The 26,850-nt window shown below is 33.8% G+C and overlaps 6 protein-coding genes across 10 annotated transcripts; 4 read left to right on the plus strand and 2 right to left on the minus strand.

Annotated features, from left to right (window-relative positions):
* Positions 1-665: 665 nt before the first annotated feature.
* On the plus strand, positions 666-1,699 carry LOC106353744 (F-box/kelch-repeat protein At4g39560). The gene is given in 2 exon segments (XM_048735854.1): positions 666-1,163; positions 1,165-1,699. Coding segments are annotated over 2 exon segments (948 nt in total). The 3' UTR covers positions 1,615-1,699.
* LOC125575249 (putative F-box protein At3g58820) lies at positions 1,585-2,992 on the plus strand. Of its 5 annotated transcripts, none has more exons than XM_048735852.1 (5): positions 1,585-1,819; positions 1,920-1,980; positions 2,064-2,221; positions 2,393-2,533; positions 2,621-2,992. In XM_048735852.1, exons 3-5 carry the CDS (start codon positions 2,138-2,140, stop codon positions 2,831-2,833), a joined length of 438 nt encoding a protein of 145 aa, XP_048591809.1. In that variant the 5' UTR covers positions 1,585-1,819; positions 1,920-1,980; positions 2,064-2,137; the 3' UTR covers positions 2,834-2,992. The 5 variants fall into 5 exon arrangements, 4 of the variants coding, with proteins under 4 accessions (XP_048591809.1, XP_048591810.1, XP_048591808.1 ...); XM_048735853.1 differs by having other exon boundaries at positions 2,091-2,221; XM_048735851.1 differs by having other exon boundaries at positions 1,751-1,980; positions 2,091-2,221.
* Positions 2,993-3,158: 166 nt separating this feature from the next.
* On the minus strand, positions 3,159-5,257 carry LOC106353745 (peroxidase 12). Its single transcript, XM_013793534.3, has 3 exons — positions 4,906-5,257; positions 4,007-4,201; positions 3,159-3,907 (listed from the first exon to the last, which is right to left on the minus strand). Exons 1-3 carry the CDS (start codon positions 5,179-5,181, stop codon positions 3,290-3,292), a joined length of 1,089 nt encoding a protein of 362 aa, XP_013648988.1. The 5' UTR covers positions 5,182-5,257; the 3' UTR covers positions 3,159-3,289.
* A 9,663-nt stretch (positions 5,258-14,920) lies between these two features.
* LOC106357040 (agamous-like MADS-box protein AGL12) lies at positions 14,921-19,195 on the plus strand. The gene is made up of 7 exons (XM_048735849.1): positions 14,921-16,952; positions 17,056-17,164; positions 17,999-18,060; positions 18,156-18,255; positions 18,396-18,437; positions 18,565-18,606; positions 18,802-19,195. Exons 1-7 carry the CDS (start codon positions 16,771-16,773, stop codon positions 18,901-18,903), a joined length of 639 nt encoding a protein of 212 aa, XP_048591806.1. The 5' UTR covers positions 14,921-16,770; the 3' UTR covers positions 18,904-19,195.
* Positions 19,196-20,855: 1,660 nt separating this feature from the next.
* Positions 20,856-23,103, plus strand: LOC106357039 (GDSL esterase/lipase At1g71691). Its single transcript, XM_048735846.1, has 5 exons — positions 20,856-21,232; positions 21,442-21,563; positions 22,120-22,362; positions 22,455-22,704; positions 22,773-23,103. The coding sequence occupies exons 1-5, from the start codon at positions 20,917-20,919 to the stop codon at positions 22,994-22,996; spliced, it is 1,155 nt and encodes a 384-aa protein (XP_048591803.1). The 5' UTR covers positions 20,856-20,916; the 3' UTR covers positions 22,997-23,103.
* A 569-nt stretch (positions 23,104-23,672) lies between these two features.
* Positions 23,673-26,741, minus strand: LOC106391771 (probable serine/threonine-protein kinase At1g09600). The gene is made up of 7 exons (XM_013832472.3): positions 25,910-26,741; positions 25,557-25,841; positions 25,167-25,484; positions 24,855-25,082; positions 24,691-24,791; positions 24,255-24,615; positions 23,673-24,175 (listed from the first exon to the last, which is right to left on the minus strand). The coding sequence occupies exons 1-7, from the start codon at positions 26,327-26,329 to the stop codon at positions 24,035-24,037; spliced, it is 1,854 nt and encodes a 617-aa protein (XP_013687926.2). The 5' UTR covers positions 26,330-26,741; the 3' UTR covers positions 23,673-24,034.
* Between the last annotated feature and the right edge of the window lie 109 nt (positions 26,742-26,850).

The following is a 26,850-nucleotide window of genomic DNA, read 5'->3' on the forward strand; positions in this document are numbered from 1 at the left end:
TTGCTCGTACTTGTTCTATGATATATATTTCAAGGAGAATCCGCCAATTTTTTGACCCAAAATCCGAAAGCAAACCTTATTAAAAAATGTGAATCTTAATCCAATGCAATCTATAAAAATATTTGAATATATATATATATATATATATTATGTTTGAGGAAATTCGTAGCGAGTCGAATAAAATCTTATCTAAAATTAATCTGAACATATCTAAAATTAAATAAACATTACTTTAATATATATATATATTTCTTTATAGATTTTTATTAATTTTGTTTGTTTTTAATTATTGGAAGCTTAGTTCATTTCAGATATTATTTTTCATGAGTTTAAAAGCATTCATAAATGAAGTAGTAGTATAAGATTTCTTAAGTTTTGTAATCCACTTTTTTTAAATATAGTTTTGAGTTTTAATAATTATCATTTAGTTGAAGGCAAAAACAAACAAACAAAAGCTTGTAGTTCGGTCAACGTTTGAGTTTATCAAGGTTTTAAAATTTTCCAATTTTCCAAAGATATTAGAAACGCTGCCGACAAAAAGTGAAGGAGTAAAAAAGAAAGAGAAAAGGAAGTTAATAATAATCCTTATTTGTTTTGGAAAAATAACCATAAAGTTGTATATATAAAATAATAGCGACCTCGGTTACAATCAATCAGATCTAAAGATGAGTTGTGTTGAGTCGAGGATGTCCAATTACGGGTCGGAAGAGTCACCACCGCAGAAGAAAAGAAGGAATGAGAAGGCATCTCCGAGGTGGTGGTGGTCGTTGCCAGACGCGGTGGCTCTGAGCATCGTGGCTCGGCTCACGAGATTAGACCACGCGGCCTTATCTCTAGTCTCCAAGAGACACCGCTCTCTAGTAGCTTCCCCTGAGCTCTGCCGCGCACGGTCGCTGATAGGTTGCACGGAGGCATCTCTCTACGTATGCCTGAACATCATGCCTGACCCAAACCCAAGCTGGTTCGTCCTGACACGTAATCGGCAGCTGAGGCAAATCCCATCGAACCCTTACCAGCCTCTAAGATCATCGTCATCTTCTTTCCTAGTGGTGGATTGGGGCATTTATGTAATTGGTGGAATCGTAAACGGCAACCCGACTCGGGATGTCTGGTTCCTTGATTGTTATTCTCACACGTGGCACCCAGTCCCGTCGATGAAGATAGCACGGAAACAGAAATGACTGGTGTGCCATTGGGGATTTATTATTTTGTCGTGGAACTCGAGGGAGAATACTGTGGTGTGAGCCAGATGAATTGGATTGGAAGGAAGTGAAGGGCTTGGAAGAGCTGCAAGAGTCTTTCTTCTGTGGCTTGAGACACGTCATGGATTATGGTAAAAAAGTTTATGAACCCTGTAAACCAACCGAGAGAAAGGTCAAATATGATATTAGCAAACTCAGCTGCAACTCTTCCGGGAACATTGTCATCTTTTGGAACACCCAACTTGAATATCCTGAGGGTTTGGAGCTTAAGTCTGCTGAGATTTCCTTGGAAAGGCACCAGGAAAGCGAGATTTGGGGCAAGATTGAGTGGTCTGGTGTTATATTGAGAGATGATCCTCTCTCACACTCATATAGCCTTAACGTCTTGTTTTCTGCTCCTGTCTATTGCTGAAATTTCCAAGTTTTTTGTTTATTCTATTTTATATATACATTTTTCTCAAACTGTTTTTCGGTATCAAGCTAATCAATCTTGAGCATCTCTATTGATCTAATTATTAACTAATTGTCTGATGGTACCATGTTAATAATATATCTTGCAGTTTCTTTTTAAGGACAAAAAAAAAAAATGTTGCACTTATTTCTTTGAACTGGTCGTGGTATACTCTGTTCTTGAGATATATATGTAGTTTTGTTCATATTCTTTCTAGCCTCAACTTATAATTTTTGGTTGCACTCTGACATTAACTCCAACTCCAGTCTCGCCATCAGTGGCTCAAAAGACGGTTCTGTCCACATTGAGAATATAGTCACTGGAAAGGTTTGTTTTATTGGTTTATGATCTGTATCATCTAAATTGCCAAATGTTGTGCTTTTAACCTTTTGCATAACCATACCAAACAGTTGTGAGCTCTCTGACTTCTCATACAGAGTCAGTTGAATGCGTGAAGTTTTCACCAAGCTCCGCAACTATCCTTATGGCTGCAACCCGTGGAATGGACAAGAAGCTTGTAATCTGGGATCTTCAACATTCAACTCCTAGGTTCATCTGCGACCACGCGGTATAACCCTCTTGTAGTTACCCTTACGAGATAGAATACAAAGAAGGTTTTTGTTTCTTCTATCTCTCTCTCCAGAATCATTCATCAGTTCTTCTTTTCCGTTTATCTAATTAAGCCGTTTAAACCGGTTTAACATGTAATACCAAAATGCTTTTGTTTTTGTTTTGTCAGGTTCCTTCTGTGTGGTCTGAATCGGTGCCAGTGTTCAACAACCTCAAATCATTAGCTGTTAAGAGTGACAAGGATAGAGGATGGCCAGCAATTCCAGCTCTTCTAAGGAACTGTCCACATTTACAAACTCTAGTCGTTAAGGTATTAAAGATTTGAAACTCTGTCCACAACTAACATGTACACTTAATATTTGAATTATTAATAGTCTTTTTTTGTGCCTGCCTCTAGGGTCTCGTGCACCATGTGACAGATAAGTGTGGGGATGTTTGTGACTGCATCTCTCGGGAGGACAAAGGATTTTCACTCACACGTTGTCCAGTAAAAGTGGTGAAGATTCATGGGTTTCAAGGAACAATGAAAGAGGTGGCAACGATACAGCATTTTTTTGGAGTATTTTCCATCTCTGGAGGAGATGGTGGTGGTCTATTGTGTGAAGAATAATCCTACACAGCTACGAAACCGTCTCAAACTGAACCGATCTCAAGACTGTAGATTCTTCTTCTTGCTTGTTTTCTACTATTTACCATCGATGGCTAGTTTTTATTTGATCAGTTATACTTATGGTTCGAGTTGATAGCCACATTAAAGTGTCATTCTATAGTTCTCCGAGTAAATGTGCCTTGTGTTAAATAGTGTGATGAACGTTTGTCTTAAGAATCTAATCGTGTACAGTGAGTAACTTTGATCAATGGGTCAAAACTAAACCGAAACAGACCATGAGATTTGAATCCTTAACCAAACGGTCCACACCAACCAATCACGTGCATGAGCTAAAAACGAAGTTTTATATGAACCAACGTTCTTATTTATCACAGTCTTAAGCATCCCACAAACCACAAGTGTGTGAACACTAAAACAAAGTTAAAGAAAAGAAGAGTCGAGATCTTATGGTTTTATTTAGATCATGGAAAGAGCTTCCTCGAGTATGCCTTCTTCCAAAACAGACATGAAACTTCCCGTGTTTCTCGCGGAACAGTTTGAACGAATCTCTCCTTGTGACCCCGTCAAGACACTCATCTGACCCATCTTGATCATAGCCACTGCGAAATGATCAAAAAACAGCCTTTGATCAATCGCAAAGCTCTCCACAATACCACGTGTCCTCTTGTCCACGAACAGATCCTGGTCAGAAGTGAACAACCCTTGTCGGTTCATGAGATCAACGTAGTACTTGTTGTCGAAAACATCGGGACTTCTTATGTCATTCACTTGTGTGTTGCTCGAGTTAGCGGTGGGACACGTTCGTTTGAGGCTGTTGGCGAAGAACTTGTTCATGGTTGGGTCTTGGTTCGGGTAGAGCCGGCCTGTGAACGAGGGACAATGCGCAATTCCGATGGTGTGGCCACCTGAAAGTGCAACTAAGTCGGTGATGTTGAGGTTTCTATTGGCGAAGTCGGTTATGAGCTGGCTCGCTTTGGCGAATGGTGGCGGCAGGTTATTTAACGTCGTGTTCTGGCTCGCGAACGCTAGTGAGTCGCGTCGGCCAAGTGGCACATCATAGTCTGGTCCTCCTGACTACATTAATTTATACAAAAAATGTAATTATCAGTTAAGTAGTTAGTAACTACACCAATATGTAGTTTGAGAGTTCTGATTGAAGAGAGAGTTGGTTACTAGGACGACAGAGTCACGTGCGGCTAGAGCGAGGATGTCAGAGCAAGAGACGACTTGGCCGCACTGCTTGTGTACGAGGGCACGAAGGTTATTGATGACTACAAAGGCGGCTTGACGCAGTGTCAGATTAGGGATCGATGATTGTTCTCCTGGTCCACTCGCTGATCCATCTAGCAGCACTGAACCTTCACATCCCTGTTTTCGTTTTTTTTTTAAATTATTAATTCTCGTAAGGAAAGCCATAAATGACAAATTACATTCAAGATTTTCTTATGAAATTATTTGTCTGATCAAAGTACTCCACACTTCAATATATGTGTGTTGCAAGTAACACCACAAATATCCGGATTGTCTAGATGAATTAATATATTTTATAAATCAGTTAAATACATCAGTATATATATAAAAATTATTGATTCTTGTAGCATCTCCCTATTTGTAGCTGTGCCATTGGTTCAATATTTATTTCTTAATTAAGATATTATTGACGTTCATTAAAAGAGACTCAACTAACCCTAGAAAAGCGGGTGAAAGTATTAATGCGACAACACAACTCGATAATATCTTCGACATTTAATTAGTGTTACTTTCAATTTAAAAACAAATCAGTGTTAACACTTTACACGAAGAAAATTTGTTCTTATTCATGAGAATTTCGAGACGGTTTAATGTCTTTCTTAAGGTTATTTTGGTCTGATTTACTTTAACACGTGACAGCATTTTTTTAAGAATACTCAAACCTGTTTATTTCTTAAAATTTTCATTTTCATATATTTAGAAAACACAACGATATTCCTATTTTTGTGCGTGGGTATTGATTCATATGGTTCCTTAGCTATCTAACATACTATGTTGCTTAAAACCAACAAAAAAATGAGAAAAGATGAATAAAGATAGACCTGAACGAAGCAGTCATGGAAATGTATACGAAGGATGGCTGCGGCTAAACCAATGTCTCTCTTGAATACTTTCTTGAGCTCTTTCCTGATGATTTTTTCCACTTTCGGACATGCTTTCTGGTAAAAGCTCCATGAGAGACCTTTCACTATAGGAACATCTCTCCTTGGCTTCTTCTTATTCTGAGCCTCTACGTTGGCTAGAAGGTTCAGTGCCAGCGCTACTAACGAGATCAACATCAGAAACGTGAAGATACGTTTAGATAAACCCTTAGCCATTTTTTCTCTCTCTTTTTTTTTTCTTGACCGAAGCTTTTTTTCTTCTCTATCTCTTCTTGTTGTTCTTTGGAGGAGGAATTCATTTTATAGCCAAATGTGGTCCTTGTGTTGTTTTAACTTTTAAGTAGATATTTTAATAAGGAAAATAAAATACTAAAGAATTTTACTTATTTTGTTTGTTTAATGGAATTTCTTTTTAAAGAATGATTTTTTTTTATTTAGAAGAGAAATCTTAAAGCAACGATATTACTAGTTTTCTTTCGTTTTGCTTAAAACTATATTACTAGTTCAATGGCTATCTTATCTAAAAATAATAAAATGAAAGAGAAAAATAAGGTACATTTTGTAAGAAACTCCTTAAATACTTTGATAATAAGTGTGGCTATATATATATATATATATATATATATAAATGAAATATTTTTAAAATATCGATAACAAGATAATGAAATAATTCAGATTCTGGTACATTTTAAATTTTAATTAGAGTTTTTATATTAGGCTAATCCTTGATATCGATAATAATACTTAACAACCATTGTTTGTTAATAAATTCTCCAAAAAAGAACCCAAACGTCTTCTCTTTGTCTCTCGTACACCATCCTCATCATCTGAATTTTCCATTGCCACAAGATTTGGGACTGCACAACTGTAAGAAAAAGTAAATATCGTGATTTACTGATTCTCTTTAACCACAAGATTTGATAAACAATATTAATATATTATTCTTTTGCTCTTGCCTACGATTTATTTTTAGCTAATGGAGAGGAACGGTTCAGTGAATGAACCAAATTAAGGCATACGCAGTGGCGGAGCCAGAAATTTTTTGTACAGGGGTCGGAAAAAAATCAAAAAATATAATTTATATACCACAAAAAACTACATATACTTTAGGCACACTCCATTGTCTGTCGAATGTAAAAATTTATTCAAACAAAAAAACGTTTGTACAATGACCGCTTCTTTGTTTAGAGTGTTCTGTATTTTTAAAGTTTTTAAGAAAAAAATAGCAACAATGAATAAAAAATAAAGCTCTATCTCTATCTCTAAAATATACATGATTATTGCAGTTTTACTCTACGTACACTCATAGCTTGAAACTTTTTTATGGCAGTTTTCTTGGCTAAAAAAAACCAACCTAAAATTTAACTAAAAAATAATTATAGAGCACGAGTTAGGAGTCCGCCGTCATCTTCTGTTCCCTAGAAAGAGGAACATATTTTATTTTCTTTTTTATGTTTACTTGTTTTATAATATTTCTACATTGTAAATTAGTTGGACCTAACACAATTTGGGATTAAACTAACATATTACTAAAGATTAGAATAACAAAACATGTTTAGGGATTTTATATTTTTGGATAATTATCAAAAAAATGAGGTTAAAACTAATATAACTCCAAAGTTTCAATGATATAAAGTATAATTTTTTAATTGTATAATTAAATTTTAGCTTCAGTGTTTAGTAATTATTTTTGTGGGGTCAAAATTATTTTTTTAGTGGGGTCAACACAAATTTTGCTTAAAACAAAACAATATTTTTTTAAAAGTAGTGGGGTCAGCTGACCCCCTTCCTCATATGCTGACTCCGCCCCTGGGCATACGTTCAGTTCGTCGTAAAAGTGACATAGTTTGGAGATATGTAGTAGAACGCACTGAGCAGAATGGGAAGAAAACTTTGATTCGTGACTTTTGTTGGAAAGAGAGCAGAGGTGGATGCATTAACAGAATGATACTATTTTCATTTAGTTCATTAATATGTATTCAAGATTCAGTTATTATTTTTTATTTTATGATACTATTTCTAGTTATAGATATGACGGGATGAATATTATATATAAATTATTTTTAAATATTATATATTTTTTACATATTATGAAATAATATATATATATTGAATAATTAAAAATTTAGTAACTATTACGTATATAATTAAATTGGTATAAATACTTAAATAAATTTCATTTATCCAGACAAACACTTGTTTTCTATTTTATATGTTATAAAATTAAGTTTAAATGATATTAACATAGATATATAGTACATTTTTAATATTGATATCTGTTAAAAAATATTTTATACTCATATTATTTTTGATCGTTTGTATTTCTTTATAACAAAAATTTTAAATCAATGATAACAATAAAAAATTTGTGGGATGTTTAATAGTTTTAGTAATTTATAATTTTAAAAACATTCAATGCAAAGTTTAAAATCTAAATATTAAGTTGTCAATAATTGTTCAAAATGTTTATAAAAAAATTTCAAAGCAAATTCGAAATTAAAATACTATGTATTTTATATGGTATAATTTATTTTAAAAAAAATATTAATTTTCATATATATAATATTTATTAAATGAGACTTCCTTCTTATGTAATTTCGTAATCATTTGTATCTTGTTATAACATAAATTTTAAACTATGGATCACAAAAATTTCAATGTGAGATTTTTAACAACTTTAGTCATTTATATTCGTTTTTTAAAATGCAAAATATAATATATACGAAAAATCTAAATTTTTATTATATAGTTAATTTGGTTGTTTAATTTATTTTAAAATGAATTAAAAATGATAGAGAATATACTGATTTTATCAAATATTTATTATTCAAAATCATTAATTGTCATATATACTGTAGTCACATTAGGTAATTACGTAATTTTTATTTAAGGAAACAATGAAGAACATTTTATGATTAATTTATTGTTAGTTTAATAAAAAACTTATTATATATTTATATGGACCAATATATTTTTCTAAAGATTCTAAGAATGATTTGTGTGATGACATGTGGCTACAAAAATATATTGTAATGCTTCTCTTTTAATATATAGGGAATTATATATATATTTATAATAAATAAAAACCTTATTCGTTAAATCGGTCCGACCAGTCAACCAGTGAGTACCCCGAGTCGGTATCAAGTTCAGTTTTTAAACATTGGTGAAAACCGTATTTATTTTCTTCAAATGGCGTTCAAGTTCGTGACACTGTCCACCTATCTATAATAGAAGTTTCCTAATATATCAAGTTCACTATTGACAATGAAATTATTACAAAAAACTATTGAAAATGGATATATAAATCTTTTAATTATATAATATTACTCAGTCACGTGAAAATGTTATAAATAATAATGTATGTGCACCTAATCGGTTAGAAGGGTCCTGTTTCAGCCAGTGGCCCAGCATCAGATTTAAGAGAGTTCAATATATTACCTAGAAAAAAATATAATGTGTACTGGTGTCAAGGAGGGATCAAACACAGATTTTTGGGGTGTCAATAGGCTAGATCAACCATCAGACATATAAGCCCAAATAAAGTTTTCTTAACATTTATGGGGTGTCATATTACACCTCTCATTCTTTATTGGATCCGCCACTGATTTCAGCACCATTTAACCTAAATTCAAATCATATGCATGTGCTATGTTTAACAAAATCTAACTATTTCACTTTTAAAACTAGACTGGTTTATTTAATTTAATTTATATGAATATATATAAATTGGTTTTATCTTAGGTTATTAATCAAGGTTAATCACATGTTTAAAATCCTTAGGTTAATCACATGATTGACTATTATAAGTCTATTAGCATTAGGGTATCAACTAATTAATTGGGGTGGACAACCACACGTGTGGTTCGTTGCTTCGGACTTTCACTTTAGGGTAGGAACGCAGCCTAAAAATTGACATTTCGGTAGGAACGTAGCCTAAAAATCATCTGTTCTTTTAAATTTTTTTTTTTTAACAATTTATCAAAATAATATTAATGAAATAAAACATCAATAGTAAACATAACAGATGCACAGTAATAATATACTTCCGGTATAATAAAATTACTTTGGAGGTAGTTATTCGCATTGCCCTTCAAAGCTAATTGTATAAAGTATATGTCACGATTATTTTGTGGGAAAAGAAAGTATTTTTTTTGTTTGAATTTTAGTTTTTCCCAAATATGGCATATGTCCCAAAATAACAGTGTAGAATCATAGAACATTGTTAATAAAATAGAGTGGAACAAGAAAATCAATTGCGTGCATATATCTCATTTAACTAAATCAACTTGGAGGTTTTTAAACATCAACTTGATGTACGTGTTATTCTATTAGCTGTGAAACCATAGTGTGGATGGCTGGTTGCTCCACTGCATCCCATTTCGCATCATTAACAATTATTATAACATTAATGAAAATCTTACATGTTTTAGATTGTCTATGTTCCAAATAGCTAGATGCTTTTAACTCTAGAAGTAATTATTGCCATCTTATTGATTTATCCATATAATATTTATTACTCAAAGATAAAAATTAACTAACATAAATAAAAGCAAGATTAGAACACACGTTTTAAAAAAATTGTATAAATGTTAAGTATGTGTGAAAATGATATACTTTTTTTTTGAAACACTTGTTAATGTTAATATACATACTCTATATATTAATAAATATAGAGAAACATTTAAAAAGTTATAACTTGTAATTTGTACTAATTAAAAAAGAGTCATGCTGAGTTGTCACGTAATTGGAATGCTAATTTTGCTTACGTGGCGGTTTGAGAATAAATTGATAATTTTGTTAATCCAAAATTAAATTGCTAGAAAATGATATATTATATAGCATGTCCATTATGGACCATTCATTTATCAAATTGAAATTATTATATATTCTTTCTTTAAATAAAACCTACGGAATTATCTAATATGATTAAAATATATATGAGAACTAATGAGTTTAAATAATAAAGATTTGCTAACAATATGCATACTTTCTATTATTTTTGGTTAATTATTTATTATTAAAATAAATTACACAATTACATTAATCATATAATAAAAATTTAGATTTTTTTTGTATATGTTGTATTTTGAATTTTTCAAAACGAGTATAAATTACTAAAATTATTAAAAGTCTCACATAAACTTTTGTGATCAAGGTTTAAATTTTTTTCTATAATAAGATACAATGATTATAAAATCATATGAATAAGTAATTTTATTTTAATAGGTGTTTATGTTAATATATATTGTTTAAATTAAACTATACATCGTATGAAAATACATACTTATATTTTGATACCTACGTTGAACATATATTGAAAAATTAATATTTTTATTTTTAAATCTTCATTTTTTAAATGATTATAAATTATTAAAACCACTAAACATTTCACATTAAAAAAAATCATTGGTGAAAATTTTTTATTACACAAATATGCAAATAATCATCAAATCATATGAGTATAAATCTCATTTTTAATAAATATTCATATTAAAAGTATATTATATTTCTATGGTAATATCATTTAAATTTAATTATATATCATATATGATAAATAAGATTGATTGTTTTGATTTATTTACCTTAAAATAATTGAGAATAAACAAGAGCAGTTGTTTAATTTATATACGCATGGTAATTTATTACATAATAGTAATTGATTTCTTAGTTATTTAATATAATTATATTTCTTAGTAAATAATTATATCAACACCCTTACAAATCTTCATTTAAAAAGAATTAATAAATCCTTGTTAATTTTTATGTTGATTACAATCTTTGATATTTACACCTAACAGTTTATCAACGTTTTATCTTTGGTATAACTTTTAAATTGCAACAATAGCATTTTTGATATCAACATTACAATGATTCCACCAAAATAGATTTATTTTAACAACTAGTGCATAATTAATTAAGGATAAGTAAGAGTATAAAGGGCAACCTTAATTATCCTAAGGCATCTAGTCCTTTCTTTCAAGATTCAATGTCGATCGAAGGAACATAAGTTTAGTGCTTCTTGCAGATTTGGATATTTATAATATCTGAGTTGTTTTTATCTGCCTTCTTTGGCTTCCTTGATAGTTTAAATTATTATCCCGCCCACACATGACACACCCATCAAATATGCATAACATATGTATTAACTTTCAGATTTAATTACGATATCATTGACTCAAGTGTATAATGATTTGTTCGAGCGTCTAAGAGCATCTCCAACCCCACTCCATATTTTACTCCAAAATGGAAAAAATGGAGTGGGAAATGGAGTGATGAACAAAAAAATAAAAGCATTACTCTATAAATGGAGTAATCCTTTTATTTTTTTGTTCATTACTCCATTTCCCACTCCATTTTCTCAAATTTAGAGTAAAATATGGAGTGGGGTTGGAGATGCCCTAACAAGCACTCATATCGATTCTAGCATCGTAGACGTAAAATGTTCTGATATGTTTTAGGGTCACTGATTTGCAGGTCTAAAACGAGATTCGTTTCTCTTAGGTTTTGTATGATTTAAAATTACTTTGGATCGTGTTCGAAGACATAATTGGTTCGAATGTCTAATAATACTACTTAATCTATCCCATATTGTGTTAATGCATATATTAAAGTTACCTGAAGAAAGCCACTATCGCAGATCGCATTGTACATATAAGCTCATACTAAAACTGAAAGCATGCATTGGGATAAGTTATTACAAATAAATTCATAAATTTAGGAGTGGAGAATCAAAATAAGCTTTATGCTCCTACAAGACAAGAAAAACAATCCATGTGTCAATCATAGATACGATCTTGAGAGCCAATGAGCGCAAAGATGCGAGGCAAAAGAAGCAACAGATCGAACACACACTTTCTTGGTTTTGCAGTTTGATGCATTTTTCTTTGTAAACTAAGTTTGATGCATTTTTATTTGACAAAGATTCTTTACTTTGCTTCCTTCTTGCTTACTTAACCTGCTCTATCAATCCATCATCTCCTTAAAGAGAGACATGTCCCGTCTTTATCATTCTTTTAAGAATAATTCTAACCATAATGGAAAGTTTAATGTTGAAATAAGACAAAATTAATTTTTACGTTCTATTTTATTTTAATTTTGAACACCAAATTTTACACTTAAAATAATATTTCTATTAATATATTATTGATTTTAGTTTATTAATTAATAGTTATTTGTAATTAATCAATTATCATTTACAAATAAAAAGAAAATTGAAAATTTTAGAAAGGAAATGATTATTTAAAATTTTTATATCCTAAAAATGATTTTAGCATATTATATTATTAAAAAAAAAATTATTTTTAGTTATAAATATAAAATTTACCTATATTATTAAATGAAAAATCCATCATACTTGAATATTAACTATCGTGAAAATAAAATATAAATGGTGTAATATATTTATTATTATAAGATTTAACCTAATTAATAGCACTAATTCAACTTTTTTTTGCACAAGCTTTTAACTATATTATTATTAAATACAAATCTATTATCTAAATGTTTTGTGTGATGTATAATGTTACAAAATTGGAGTAATACTATTTACAAAACACCAAATTGAATGAAATGAAGTTACTTTTGGAGTTCCGTTAGAATTAAGTTACAAAAAATCTGGTATTTTGGGGTTCATTGAAGTTGGCCGTAGAAATAAATTGTTTCAGATTTTAAAAATCCGAGATTAAAGTTTCGAGTATTGAAATAATTATGTAGTGTTGTAAATACATTATTCTGACCATGAAATAGTTTAACAAGATCACGACCTATTTAGAACGTTGCTTTGCACACCATTTTATGTGGTAATGGCAAATTTATATCATTTTGTAGCCTCATTCTATTAATACTTTTAATATTAACACTGACTGACAAAAATATGTTAATTGGATACATCACCACCAAATTAACTATTATATACTTAATTACCGACTGTCTAAAGATGAAAAAAAATTAATTAAAGAGAATATAATCTTATATTAGCTAAATAAAAATAAAAAGATTTAAGTGGCTAAAGCCATTTAGTCCATAGAAGACGATTCTACATTCCATTGATTAAATCTAACCTCTTTTTCAACATAATATGCATAAAAAGCATAAGGGCATACAACATTGGTCGAAAGATAATTGAGCTTAACAAAAGCTCCATCATTCAAATTATTCTGGTATACTATGTAAAGATAAAATAAAACATCTAATGCATATTTCTTTCGAACGTTAATTGCAGAGTTTTGAGAAATAGTCTTCCTGGAAAAGATTTTTCTCATATTCCAAGAAGAAAAAGTGAGTTGAAACTTGAAAACCGCGTACTGCTGAAGAAGAAAAAGATTCAGGAGTTTGTCACGTAGACGAAGGGAAAACTAAAGATGGCCAAAAAATATATAGATAATGGGAAAATAATTAACTTAATCAATAAATAAATACAGTTAACAAAAGCTACTACTGGAACCTAACATGGTCCGGTCGTTGGTTCTCCACCACGGTAATTTGCACATGATACTTCTTTAAATATTGACTAGTTGTGTTCAATCGTTAATTAACATTGGGTTTTGCTATATTATCAAACAGCCATTTCCCGATCTACAAATATGTACGGGCTCTGTGTTCATTTTTGGTACTCCAATAATTAATTAAAAGTTTATTTGGCTGATAAAAGGACTTAATCTGTTAAATTGGAGAGCTCCCTTCGTCTAATAGGATGCTAAATATACACACACGTTAAGATAAATGGTTTTCCTATTCCATAAATGACTTACCTATAAAAAGACTAATTAATTTGGATAAATTTTAAATTTTAATTACATGCATGCAGACTTTAGATGTCAATATAAATTAATTGACTGACTACTAAAAACTAAGAGTAATGTTTGAATAAAGTCATCTGGAACATTCTAGTTATCATTTGGTGGAAAGGGTAGTTAAGACTGGACATTTGATCCGTCAAATTTGATTTGATTTGTTATTTGTTTTCATCCGATCTAAAAAAAATTGAATATCAGCAAACTTTGAAGCAAAGCAAATAGTAGAAATAGATATCGGTTAAATTTTAAACAAATCACATATACTATACTAAAATTTTGAAAAGCAAATATCTGCTCTGATCCAGAATATGTATAAATACATGTATATCTTGAATAAATTTAGAGTTTTAAGCGTATAAATTATTTATAATTATCATTCTAACATATAGTTTAATAATTTCTATTCACATTATTACTTATGAAAGTATTAAATCAGAAAACCTTGTATGACTATTATAAGATTTTCTTAAGTTTTATCTTATTATTATTGTTAACTAAGTTTAAAAATTTACAAAACATGTACTTTCACTATTTTTTAATTTTTATTCTATATATCATGTAAAATAAATAATTTAAAGAACAAATTTATATCAAATTTTCTAAATTCTATGTATTAAGTAAAAAAATATTTGATAGCAGTAAGTATTCGCAAATATCCATATATTTTTTGGATATCTATATTTTTTGAAACAAAACAAATCGAAAAATTAAATATCTATAAAATATGAAGCAAATCACAAATACTGAAAATTCTCGTAGTATTTGCTTTGTGCCCACGCTTAGCTATAAAGCCATTTGGGAATTCAAATTTTGTTACTTTATGTCCCCATATCATACGTTCAATATCCTATATCTTGTGTCAAAGTAGTTCTGGTGCACAGAAAGACAAAATTGCATATTGATTTTTCTTTCCATCTCACAAGCTTTGAATGTCTCTTTTCTGTCTTCTCAGTTTACTTTATTCAACATACTTAAAAATTACCTATTGAAATAGGAATATATTTTGATACAGTATTATACCTAATAAAAATTGTAAAATAGAGTTGGATTTTGTTACAACTAGTGCATGTCAGGTCATAAGTCACATCATACGTAGGCTTAATAAATCAAGTATAATCTAGGATTTAATTTTGTACAAGTTAGAGAAGAAATGGCTAGTACATTAATACAAACCCCAAAAACAACAAACAATGCTTTAGTGGCTTTCGTATGTAAAGCTATGTGCTTTGTATGAATGCTAGATGAATACTTAACATATAACGTATAAAAGCACATACATATATTATATATAAGAGAAAAGGAGGCTTGTGTGGAGAAAAGGTGCTTTAGAAATTCGAAGCAGAGAAGGGAGTGGGAGAATCTGATAATGAAGATTATATATAAAGAGAAGAAGGTGGCATGAGTTTGGTCATAACTTTCACAGTTTTCTCCCAAGAAAAACAGAAACCAAACAGTAAGTGGGGAACCTCGAAGCTAGTTCAAACTAGTGGGAGGTTGATCCACGTTCGAACTTCAAATCCAAATTTAAACACAAATGAACGATTAATCACTTTTCTTTTTACAGAATTTTATAAAAAAAAAAGTAAGTCTTCTCTCTCCTCAAAAACTTTCTCCTCCATCTCTCTACTAGTCAAGGTTCCGGCGGTTCTCTTCTCCGGTGGTCGCTGCCGCGTCCTTAGCGCGGCCGCCGGAGCCCTCTCCTTTCCGTTGTTGTCTCTCTCTTCTCTGTCTTCTCTCTGTGTTTCTCTGCGGCGGGTATAACTCTTTCTCGGCGTAGATCCGGTTTTTCAGATCTGTCTGCTCTGGAGCTTCTTTAGCCGTGTGTCAGGAGGTGGCACCGCTTGAGGACGACGGTTGCTCCTTCTCGTCTCCGGCGACTGGTTTGTTCTAGGGTTTTCTGTCCGGAGATTTTCATCTGCTGAGGTCGAGTTTCTGTGCGAGTGGAGACGAATGTGGCGTCGATGAGGCTTTCCTGGTGCTTGCGTTCCTTTTCCGGCGTGATTGTACGGCGGCGGTGCGTAAAGCTTCGGTGTTGGTTCAGATCTACGATTTCGCGAGTTTAGGGTCTTTCCCCTTTTGCTCCACTGGTGATCTGTAGTGGAGGCACGTGGAGTTCTATGGAGGTCGCGTTCTGCTCGATCTTCCAGTGTTCTCCGGTGACAGCGTGTGGTTCTAGAGGCGGCGCGTGGTGGCGGCGCGTTAAGGTCCGGCGACACGTGGTGGTGGCGCGTGTTGCTGTTTTTGCTTCATTTGCTCAGTCTGTGAGCAGTATTCCGGTGTACCCGGTTTCCTCGCCTCTACCTTGGGGCTCTCGGCGGTGAGGCCATTCGTCTTCCTCGTTCTGCCTATTTATGTGGGTGACTTTGTCTTGTTTTCCTGTGGTTGTGGTGATTATTCTCTAGTCTCTATGCGGCAGTTGGGCACTCGGGTTTGCTGCTTCTCTTGTAGGTTCACTTCCGGAGGGTTAGCTATTGTGCGGTCCGCTCTCTCTATATGAGATTTCGGTTCAAGGGGTGTATACGGTCACGAAAGGTCGGGTTTGGAGACGGCAATTTTCAGGCCTGCTTTTCGAACGACGGCATCGTCGCGTGAAGGCTCTCTCTCGTGCCGTCGGTGGTGCGTCTGTCTGGTTTGGTAGTAAGTTCGTGCTTTGATTCTTCGAGTTGGTTTGTGTTGGGATGGTTGGTTGGAAGCTGCAGGAGCCGTAGCTTCTAGGTTTGAGGGCGCCTATCTCTCGGTAGCTCGTGGCAACCAGCTTCTTGTTTTCGACCTTCCGGCTCCGCTTGGTCTTAGCCTGTCTCGTTGTTTAGCTAGTTAATAGGTTTGTTCACTCTTCTTCGGTTGCATTTCAATGTTGCTTTTAGTCCGTCTGTTTAGTTTCGATTATGCATTCTGCTACTAGTTTCTTTGTAAATTCTGTCACAAATTGAAAATTGGTATAATACTTAACATTTTACCAAAAAAAAAAAAAAAAATTTAAACACAAATTCAAACGTTTGATCATTACACAATGGCTCGTGGAAAGATTCAGCTGAAGAGGATCGAGAACCCGGTTCACAGACAAGTGACGTTTTGCAAGAGGAGAACCGGTCTCCTCAAGAAGGCTAAGGAGCTCTCTGTGCTCTGCGACGCTGAGGTCGGCGTTATGATTTTCTCTCCCCAGGGCAAGCTATTTGAGCTCGCTACTAAAGGGTACTATCATATATATATATTTTTCATAGCGTGCATATTTATACTTGTACTTAGAAGTGATTAAAGAGTGCCTACTATGTATGGGAATGTGATTAAAAATTAGAACAATGGAAGGAATGATTGATAAGTACATGAAGTGTACTGGTGGTGGTGGTCGTGGTTCTTCTTCTGCTACTTTTACTGCTCAAGAACAACTTCAACCTCCAACTCTTGTACGTCTATTTTCTCAATCTTTTTTCATTTCAGTATCCAATTTGTTTCTTTGACTTCTTAGATTGACTGTGGAATGTGTCAGTTAGTGACATTTTGGGGTTAATTAAAACTAGTCGATGCTCAAAGTGTAGCATATATTTGGACATGTTAATCAATTCCTTATATTTTTTTTTTTCCGTAAAATATTACTAACATTTATAATGCAAATTGGTTACACGTGTTGACATGCAAATCGCAACTCTTTTGGGCAGCGTTGTCTCGATTGATTTGAAAGTAAAATACTCAGTAAGTTAGGTAAGGCACCTGATTCCGATTCTACGTGAAATTACAACAGTTATTAAAGTATACTACATTCAATGCACCTAGCCCTCCCTTTTAATTTGTCGACTAGTGTGGGAAACTCACGTAGGTTATTAGAACGTTGAACTTAAGTGTAAATAGTAAAAAATACAGGTCAATAGTTACTTAGACTTACTGTTAAAGTAAAAGATGCTTGCGACAACAACACCCATATTACGATTTTAAATATTGTATCCTTAGCCATTTCATCACTTTTGTATTTCGAACAAAGTTAGGATTATTGGTCTCAGCAACCTTTTGATAAAGTTGTCCTGAGCACTTTAAAAAGGTTACCCTAGCACTATAAACTATTGTCACCGCTCTGAACTAGTATTAATTATTTAGTTGATGCTTTATGCTTATATGTATTTTATGTACGGACATTTTAATTTTAGTGTCACCAAATGGAACTCTACAGCTAGTTAAAAGTTCTATTCGGTTTACAATATTATTTACAAATAATATAAACATTGAAACGGAAGTTGATTTTCTAGGATCCAAAAGATCAGGTCAATGAGCTTAAGCAAGAGATTGATATGCTTCAGAAAGGAATAAGGTATATACACACACACACTAGCTATTTCCTTACTAAGTTGTTTATAAGGGGCGATGAATTCATACACATGTAAATATAACAAAATGGATTTTCAGGTATATGTTTGGAGGAGGAGATGGGACGATGAATCTTCAAGAACTTCTTTTGCTTGAGAAGCATCTTGAGTATTGGATTTCCCATATTCGCTCTGCTAAGGTATACATGCGTTCATATATATATATATATAATAATATTCAGGCATAGGTTGGAAAGTCAAAGTAAAATACTGATGACTAGAAAAGTTTATATGTTTCTATCTCTAAATATCAAAACTAATTAATATGTAAAATTTGTAGATGGACATTATGCTTCAAGAAATTCAGTCCTTAAGGAACACGGTAAGCACATAAACATCATTGTATATTTAGCTTTATAACAATTAATATGAGCTAAGGTTTGGTTTACTAAAAAAGAATACAAAATCTAATACTATTTTCTAACGGTTTTGTTTTTGGTATTATGAAGGAAGGGGTCCTCAAAAATGCCAATAAGTACCTCCTCGAAAAGGTAAAACAAAATGACTACATTCTTATCATACAATCTATGAAATATTTTCTTTTGCTAAACTTTGCCGCAAACATTTTCTGAAAATGATATATAGCGGAAGTATATCTAAATGTACTTAGTAACACTGTTCCGACAATATTTACACTGTTTTGCCCTAATGAATTGTTTTGTTGTTTTGTTGGTGAATTAATGCAGATTGAGGAGAACAACAATAGCGTATTAGATGCTAACTTCGCAACTGTGGAGACTAACTATTCTTATCCGCTAACAATGCCAAGTGAAATATTTGAGTTCTAGATCATACGGTATTTGAAGACTAGTCTTGCGATATCAAATGATCTTGGTAAGTATAATCAGTGTTGTTAAATCACACATAATTATAATAAAGCATGTGGAACATGCTATGCTGTTGAAATTTCTGTGTGTTTTTTCCCTCTTATTTCTACTTTGCTGGTGTGAGCAATATAATGACTACAAGTATGGTGTGTACTTAAAGTCTTTCTAATTCTATGTATGATTGAATTTGTGGACTATCGTTGCGTTGAGGATACCTAGCCTCTTTTGTTTCAGTGTATTACATTATTATCCATGACGAAAAGTCTAACCTCGGAAAATGATAGTCCAAGGAAAATAGAAAATAGAAAATTATTTGACCTTTTTCAAAGCTGATAGTGTCATCACTGTCATGAAATTTGAAACAAATCAGATGAGGAAACTTTTTAAGTGTCTAGCATAGGATCGATTGGACTACCATTTATGGCAAAGAAGAGATACACAATCTTAGAAGTCAAAACACTAAAAGTCAACCCTAAAGTAAATAGACGCTAAAACCTACAACCACCATTACACCATTTTGAAATAGCAGACTTATTTGATGCTTTTTCTGCTCTCTTCTTCGACATAATTGGTCTTCACGATTGTCTGACCTTGAAAGCGTAAATGTCGTTGAGAATATCGACGATTGTAAATGCAACTCTCCTCTTCTTATTTGCCCTTTTTATTTGTTTTCTACTACATGAGTTTCTTAATAAATGTCATTTTGATATTTTTCACACATATTAAAAAAGTGGCAGAAATATATATAAGTTGTTATTAATTACACATCTCTGACTAATAATATTTTAGATAAATAAAATTATTTATAAAATCAATGCAAGTTGCAATTAATTTTCAACTGAAAGTAACTACTCCTTATGTTTTTAAAAGATGCATATTCTAGAGTTTTCATATATATTAAGAAAACTAATTAAATATGCATTGTTTTTTGTGAATAACAATTTTTCATAATTTTTAGCCAATAGAAATTCAATAAACACCATTAATTTTTTTTTGAAACTTACAATTTTTCATAAAATCATACATTGAAAAAGTAAAAATGTATCGCTGTCAAAAAAAAAGAAGTAAAAATGTATCTTTTTGAAACTATTTTTTTCTCCAGAATATACATCTTTTAAGAACGGAGGGAATATAATTTGTATTGAAATTGTAAAGTAACATTTTTTGTATAACAAGAAAAAAATGTTACAATGACACTTATTATGAAATAGCGAAAAATGGAATAAAATGCTTCTTCTTGGGTATATACTATATTATGTCAAGGCACATTTATCGAAGAACCGAACTGAAAAGTTAGGTTCATGTCGGGTCCAGAACATACTATCAATTATATTAGTGGATCATATATCTCCAGAACCAAAACTGAACCATAATCGAATCGAGAACGAATGGATATCCGAATTTCTATATAATGTATAGTTTATCTATTTATAGATATTAACTATATTCAATTTAAAATAGTTAAATAATTCAAAAATATTATCTATAAGTCGAAATACCCAAAAAATCAAATTACTAGAATACTTTCTATCTAAAAATATTTAAAATTATCTGAGTTATCCAAATTTTTATCTGAAAATCTAAAAAATCTGATATTTAATCCGAAAACTCGATATGTTTTTTAACTCGAATTAACCGAAAAACCAGAACCGAACTGAATCGAAATCGAACCGAGAACTGAGTGGCCATGGGTATACTATATAGACATGCATTAAGAAACAATTTCATGTATATACAGATAATAAAAATGATTTTATAGACATGCATGAAGAAACAATACATGTATGCTACATAACTCACATATTGTAATTATCGTGAGTGGCTGTTATTACTGTGTGGTAGATTACGGATACACGCATTTACTTCCCTTCACCAAACCCCTCTCTCTCCCTCTATAAATATCTAAAATTCCATTTTCCTCACCAAAGAATCAACCCTACAAACTTAACTTTCAAGCTCAAACAACTTTACACTATGGCTTTCCACTTCCGGCGACTTTGCATGTCCTCTGCTCTTCTGGTGGTAGTTCTCCAAATCCTGCATGGCGTATCCGGCCAACTTGTTGTGGTTGAGGACCCTGTTTCTGCTTCTCCGCCACCATTGGTCGAACAAGACGGCAGTGATGGCATTGTGCCCGCACTGTTTGTGTTTGGTGACTCTCTCATAGACAATGGGAACAACAATAACATCCCTTCCTTTGCTAAAGCTAATTACTTTCCTTATGGCATCGATTTCAATGGAGGTCCTACCGGTAGGTTCTGCAATGGCTTGACCATGGTCGATGGTATTGGTAAGTTTTCTGCATAAAAAAAAGTTTCAAAAAAAAAAAGTTTTTCTGCATGTTTCAAGTAGGGCCTAGTAAGTATGTGCTGGTTTAAATCTTATTTATTTTCTCTACAAAGCATGTATTTTCCAACTATAAAAGGTTTAAAAAATAAATAAAGTATAGATGGGCTGATGGATGAAGTAATTTGATGCATGCATGCACTTATCATATAGCCCAACTATTGGGGTTGCCGTTGATTCCGGCGTACTCGGAAGCTACCGGAGATCAAGTGCTACGTGGTGTCAACTACGCTTCCGCAGCAGCGGGGATTCTTCCTGACACCGGAGGAAACTTTGTAAGTAGCATGTAATTTAATTTATGTTGTAAGAACTAAAAAAAGTAAATATGTAAGTTATCCAAACATATATACATATTACGTTTACCTAATAACCAGTATTTATTTAGTAGTAGTACACAACGATTCTTAGAAATGGTTTTGTATTTATATTTTAGAACAAGTACATATAATTTTTACTTGCAAAATTTTCAAATATAAGAGCTTTTGAAAACAGTTGAACAAAAAGAACGTTGGAAAACCAATATATTGCCTTTGTAAAAAAAAACACTATATTGCCTCAAATTTATTCGCTGTGTTTCTTGAAGGATTTGTTAATTCTCATGTACCATGTATTTTTCTAAAAAGTACTTGTATACACCAAATGTTAGTTTATATGTAAATCATGAAGTAAAATGATAACATAGTTTTAGAAATAATCATTGTAATTTTATAGTTCATTTAAAATATGAAATGAAAATCTCAAAAAATATAGTTTCTAAGCGCTAGCATGGTGGTCACATGAGTATATTTCTTAATAAATATTGAAAAAATGTATATATGATCCGATGGTCAGGTGGGGCGAATACCGTTCGACCAGCAGATTCATAACTTTGAGACAACGTTAAATCAGGTGGCTAGTAAGTCCGGTGGTGCAGTGACAATTGCAGACTCGGTGGCTCGAAGCTTGTTCTTCATTGGAATGGGAAGCAACGACTATCTCAACAATTACTTGATGCCCAACTTCCCTACCCGTAACCAATACAACGCTCAACAATTCGGTGACCTCTTGGTTCAGCAATATACCAATCAACTCACCGTAATACATGAGAAAAAACAAATTAATAGTACTAATTAAACAAGAAGCTAAAATATAATCATAAACGTGTTCTTGTTTTTTTGGTAATACAGAGATTGTATAATCTAGGTGGTAGGAAATTTATAGTGTCCGGACTTGGAAGAATGGGGTGCATTCCTAGTATTCTAGCTCAAGGAAGCGACGGTAAATGCTCGGAAGAAGTTAACCAACTTGTTCTTCCTTTCAACACAAACGTCAAGACAATGATCACTAATCTCAACCAGAATCTTCCTGATGCTAAATTCATTTACCTCGATACCGCTAATATGGTCCAAGACATCACCACTAACCCAGCCGTCTATGGTAATTAACAATTGTTAGACCAACTTCTTAGTCTCGATGGCTAATATAATGGTGTTTTGATTTTGTAGGGTTTACTACTTTGGACAAGGGATGTTGTGGGATAGGACGGAACAGAGGGCAGATCACTTGTCTTCCCTTTGAAACTCCTTGTCCTAACAGAGAACAGTACCTGTTTTGGGATGCTTTTCATCCCACGGAGAAAGTTAATCTCATAATGGCCAAGAAAGCGTTTGCTGGTGACCGCACTGTCGCGTTTCCTATCAACATTCAGGAACTGGCTAGTCTCAATTAGAGACCATCTTCTTATTCAAGAAAAAAGGTTAAAGAACTTCGTGTTCTGTCCTTGTAGTTTGTTCTTGTAACGTTTTGAGTTTGTTTCATATAAAAAAACTTGAGCCACATCCTTTTGCCTCTTTCAGTGCATTGTGAAACATATATGAGAACATTAGCACTGTGTCCTGTTACGTTTTTAAGGTTGGTGAATACACATTTGATATAAACTCAACAGCGAAAAAGAAAAGCTAAATCTCATTATTCAGATGTTTTATTACAATCCAAAACAAAAAGCTTTGCATTCTACACAGCCATTTAGGCTTTTAAGTGCAGCAAAATATCTATAGACTTCACAGCAAAAGAGCAAAATACTAAAAGTCTGCAAGTTCAGAGCCACCGGTTTTAGCAGGGAAAAGTCTATAAATCTTATGTTATGAGAAAACTTGCAAAAAAAAAAATATGCATTGAATTTATAAATTTATACTTTTTAATTTTCATAAATTGATTTTGTACTTTGTAGAAAGAGAAATAAATAAGAGATTGTGCAAACTAAATGTGCATTTTTCAACATTAATGTATAGTTATATTCAATCCGAATACCCGGTCTATCCAACCCATATGTTTCGGATTAGTTGTTGTAGGTCTCTGAAAGAGACATCACATACCCTAGCTAGTAACTAAACCGAGATGGATAGTTCTACAAAATGAATACACTGGTTGGGTTGTGATGAGGACATAGGTTGCTACACACATGTTTGCTTGACTCAGCTCAATATAGACCTTGTGTGTCTGTACAACAATATAGTGTGGCAATCTTGTTGGCCTAAGAAACAAAATGAACTATACATTGCATCAATCCCTGGCTTCATGCACAGAAGGGGCAAAGAACAAAAACGCTTATGAGTTTCTATGGCTTGATGAATCCTCAAAACTTGTGTTATTGTTGTTTAAATTTCTTCTTCCTGTTCATTTCTCTCTCTCTCTTTTAGTTACCGATCATTTCTTCGGTGTAACGCTCCTGCTGCTGCCGCTACCTTGCTAATGCTTGGTTCTTCTTTTATCCATACTTTTCGACACGGGCTTTACGGACAGCTTGTTGGATCTGCTTCTCGTGCTCTTTGAGCATTTCTTCAAGATTCCCACCAGGAGGCATCAGTGGTCCTGAGTAAATGATTCTGTTTTTCATTGGCGCGTTTCCCTGACCACAGCACAAACCAACTCAACAGTTACATACCAAAACGTTATGCGGTACATATAAAGGAAAAAGAGAGGCTTACGGTTGAGTAATCTCTATTGGAACCACCAGACAAGTTTCCTGTCTGTACTATCCTAGACTTCATATCTGCATTAGTTTGCCTCTTAATGCTTCCTCCTCTGTTCCATTCTGTATCAGCAACACTTGGGTGAACCACTGAAGAAGCCTGAGCGTAGCCATTCTGCTGGGACCCCCCTCTTCTAGGTGGTTCAATCCTAAACCCGGTGCCACCTTCTTCGTCTGTTTTGAACTTATGGCTTATGCACGTGACCTTGGACTGCCCTGCGGCCATAAGCTCAGGTGTCTGAGCAGTTTTAACATCTTTTGGTTGTCCTCTTGTCACAGTCTCTCCCCTTCTTCTCTTCTTATCCTCCGCCCTTAGTCTGCAACCAAAAAAAAAAATTAATAAGAAAAGCTCCACAAGAGAGGAGTAGTGAAGTTAAGTGATGATGCCTTACTTTCTTGCTTCTTCGTTGCGAAGCTTAGCGTCAAGTTCCTTGCTTGGTTGGTATCTAGGTAAGTTTGAAGGATCAGCAGGGAGCGGCTCCGTGGTGAAGAACTGCATAGAAGAAGGTTAGTAAATGATCATTAGAAAGTTTAGTGCTTTTTAAAGGAATATTACTTCGCTCCTCAAGGCAGAAGCAGCTGAGCCACGTTTCTCAGGTTCTATTGCAAGTAACTTATTGATGAGGGTCAGAGCTGACGCAGGGAAGTGACTGAAGGTTTCCGCAAGAACAGGCTTGTAAGGGTGACTAGGTTTAAAGCTTGTTGCAAGTGGCAGAGTTGCTCTCTTCCAGTAATCTTCCGAGGGTGAACCACATAGCTTAAAGATCTTGTGCATCTGCTCAACCTGAGAAGCAAAAAAAAAGTGATTATAATCTCGCCAGCAGTGCGATACAAGAAACTACATAAAGTTACTTGAGAGTTTCATTACTTCTGTGCGTCCTGGCATAATAGGCTTTCCGGCGAAGAGCTCAGTGAGAATACAGCCTGCGCTCCAAAGGTCTATGGCTGGTCCATACTCAGTAGCACCGAGTAACAGCTCAGGCGCTCTGTACCATAAGGTTACAACGCGGCTAGTCAGCTGCAAGTCTCCATCACCTCGGTAAAAATTCGCCAAACCGAAATCACCAATCTTCAAAACACCTTCGTTGTTAATCAAGAGGTTTGATCCCTTGATGTCACGGTGGAGGATGCCTCGTCTGTGGCAATGTTCCAGACCACGGAACAGCTGTTGCATGTAGCACTTGATCTGAAAACATTGTAAGACTTGAATGTTCCAAAATTTTAAAGTCCATAGGGAAACAAAAGATGTAATACCTACCTGAGTTTCAGAGAATTTGATTCCAGGAGTTGCGGCTAGACCCGCGAGGTCATGTTCCATGTACTCAAAAACAAGGTAGAGACTACCCGAGAGTCTAGAGGTGACTAGACCTTCAAGCTTCATAACGTTAGGGTGATCAAGCTTGCGAAGAATGAGAATCTCCCTGGCCATAAACTTAACACTCTCTGGATCCATATTCACAAACCGAACTTTCTTCATCGCCACAACCTTTCCCGTTTCAAGGTCTCTTGCTTTGTACACGCTGCTGTAAGTCCCCTGTCCAATCTAATAACAATACACAAAACATAAGTTGCAGTTTAAGGTCACAAAGAGAGATTCAAAGATAACCTAACTTTGTCTAACTTCTCATATGAGTCTGCGTAGCGAGGAACCCATCCCTTAATGGCTTCTCCAGCAACAGAAGCTAGCCAAGATGGCCATTCTGGAGTCAAACGCCCTGACTGTTGCACCACGGGCATAGCCGTGACTCTTCTGGAGTGGTTCCTGCTCCGAGCTCCCACAATGACCACTGGCTTGTTACCGTTTCGATCGGATGACGTGGAGGGACGACGCGCCACTGGATAGCCATTGGCCACGACGGTGATGGAAGCTGCAGAGCTGGGACGTGAGAAAGAACCTTCCTTTTTGGATAAAGAAGAGGAAGACGATGGAGGATGAGAGATGAGATGAAGGGTGGACTTGCTGGAGTCTAAGAGCTCGTTGTTGGCTACGGCGGCGGTTGGAGTACGGGCGGTGGCGCAAATGCATCCCATTACAAAACTAAAAGACCATTCAATAAGGTCCTAAATGAAGCAAGAAGCTTGAGTTTATCTACTTGTCTACTCTGGAGATATGGTCGGCGATCAGAAAACTCTTATTTTCTTTGTTTGGATAAAAAAAAAGTGGAACGTGCGTGCCACTCAATGTCTTTTTGTCAACTCAACAACAGCTTTGTTTTTCTTTCCTCCGGTCGTAACTATGTCTCATGGGTTTCGGTCAATAGGCCCATTTTCATCTGCAAAGCCCGACAATCATTGTGTCGACATTCATGTATAATCAAACAACACCTGAAGCTAAATCAGACAGGAACCAAAGCCTATACCTTTGGAAGTAACTCAAACCATGCTTGACGATTACTCGGTCAAGCATTTTCACAAACACCTTATAGACGAATGTGGAGAGACTTGTTTAAGCTTAGGGTTAATTAAGAAGTCTCTCGTTGTAAGCTCTTTCCGCCGGAGAACGATTCTCAACAGCAAACACATCGTTCTTATACCAAAAGCAGCAACATCGA

The sequence above is a fragment of the Brassica napus genome, chromosome A7 (assembly GCF_020379485.1).
Source record: "Brassica napus cultivar Da-Ae chromosome A7, Da-Ae, whole genome shotgun sequence".
Classification (NCBI taxonomy): Eukaryota; Viridiplantae; Streptophyta; class Magnoliopsida; order Brassicales; family Brassicaceae; genus Brassica; species Brassica napus.

Bases quoted from the DNA above. Each gene is read 5' to 3' on its own strand.
- LOC106357040 (XM_048735849.1), top strand. From the start codon at position 16,771: ATGGCTCGTGGAAAGATTCAGCTGAAGAGGATCGAGAACCCGGTTCAC. The intron at 17,165-17,998 runs GTACGTCTATTT...TTGATTTTCTAG, and splicing joins AACTTCAACCTCCAACTCTT to GATCCAAAAGATCAGGTCAA. The intron at 18,256-18,395 runs GTATACATGCGT...TAAAATTTGTAG, and splicing joins CCCATATTCGCTCTGCTAAG to ATGGACATTATGCTTCAAGA.
- LOC125575249 (XM_048735852.1), top strand. From the start codon at position 2,138: ATGGCTGCAACCCGTGGAATGGACAAGAAGCTTGTAATCTGGGATCTT. The intron at 2,222-2,392 runs GTATAACCCTCT...TTGTTTTGTCAG, and splicing joins GGTTCATCTGCGACCACGCG to GTTCCTTCTGTGTGGTCTGA. The intron at 2,534-2,620 runs GTATTAAAGATT...GCCTGCCTCTAG, and splicing joins TACAAACTCTAGTCGTTAAG to GGTCTCGTGCACCATGTGAC.
- LOC106391771 (XM_013832472.3), bottom strand. From the start codon at position 26,329: ATGGGATGCATTTGCGCCACCGCCCGTACTCCAACCGCCGCCGTAGCC. The intron at 25,485-25,556 runs GTAGGTATTACA...CAATGTTTTCAG, and splicing joins TCAAATTCTCTGAAACTCAG to ATCAAGTGCTACATGCAACA. The intron at 24,792-24,854 runs GTAATATTCCTT...TCTTCTATGCAG, and splicing joins CTTCTGCCTTGAGGAGCGAA to TTCTTCACCACGGAGCCGCT.
- LOC106353745 (XM_013793534.3), bottom strand. From the start codon at position 5,181: ATGGCTAAGGGTTTATCTAAACGTATCTTCACGTTTCTGATGTTGATC. The intron at 4,202-4,905 runs GTCTATCTTTAT...AAACGAAAACAG, and splicing joins TCCATGACTGCTTCGTTCAG to GGATGTGAAGGTTCAGTGCT. The intron at 3,908-4,006 runs GTAACCAACTCT...AAATTAATGTAG, and splicing joins CACGTGACTCTGTCGTCCTA to TCAGGAGGACCAGACTATGA.
- LOC106357039 (XM_048735846.1), top strand. From the start codon at position 20,917: ATGGCTTTCCACTTCCGGCGACTTTGCATGTCCTCTGCTCTTCTGGTG. The intron at 21,233-21,441 runs GTAAGTTTTCTG...CTTATCATATAG, and splicing joins GACCATGGTCGATGGTATTG to CCCAACTATTGGGGTTGCCG. The intron at 22,363-22,454 runs GTAATACATGAG...TTGGTAATACAG, and splicing joins AATATACCAATCAACTCACC to AGATTGTATAATCTAGGTGG.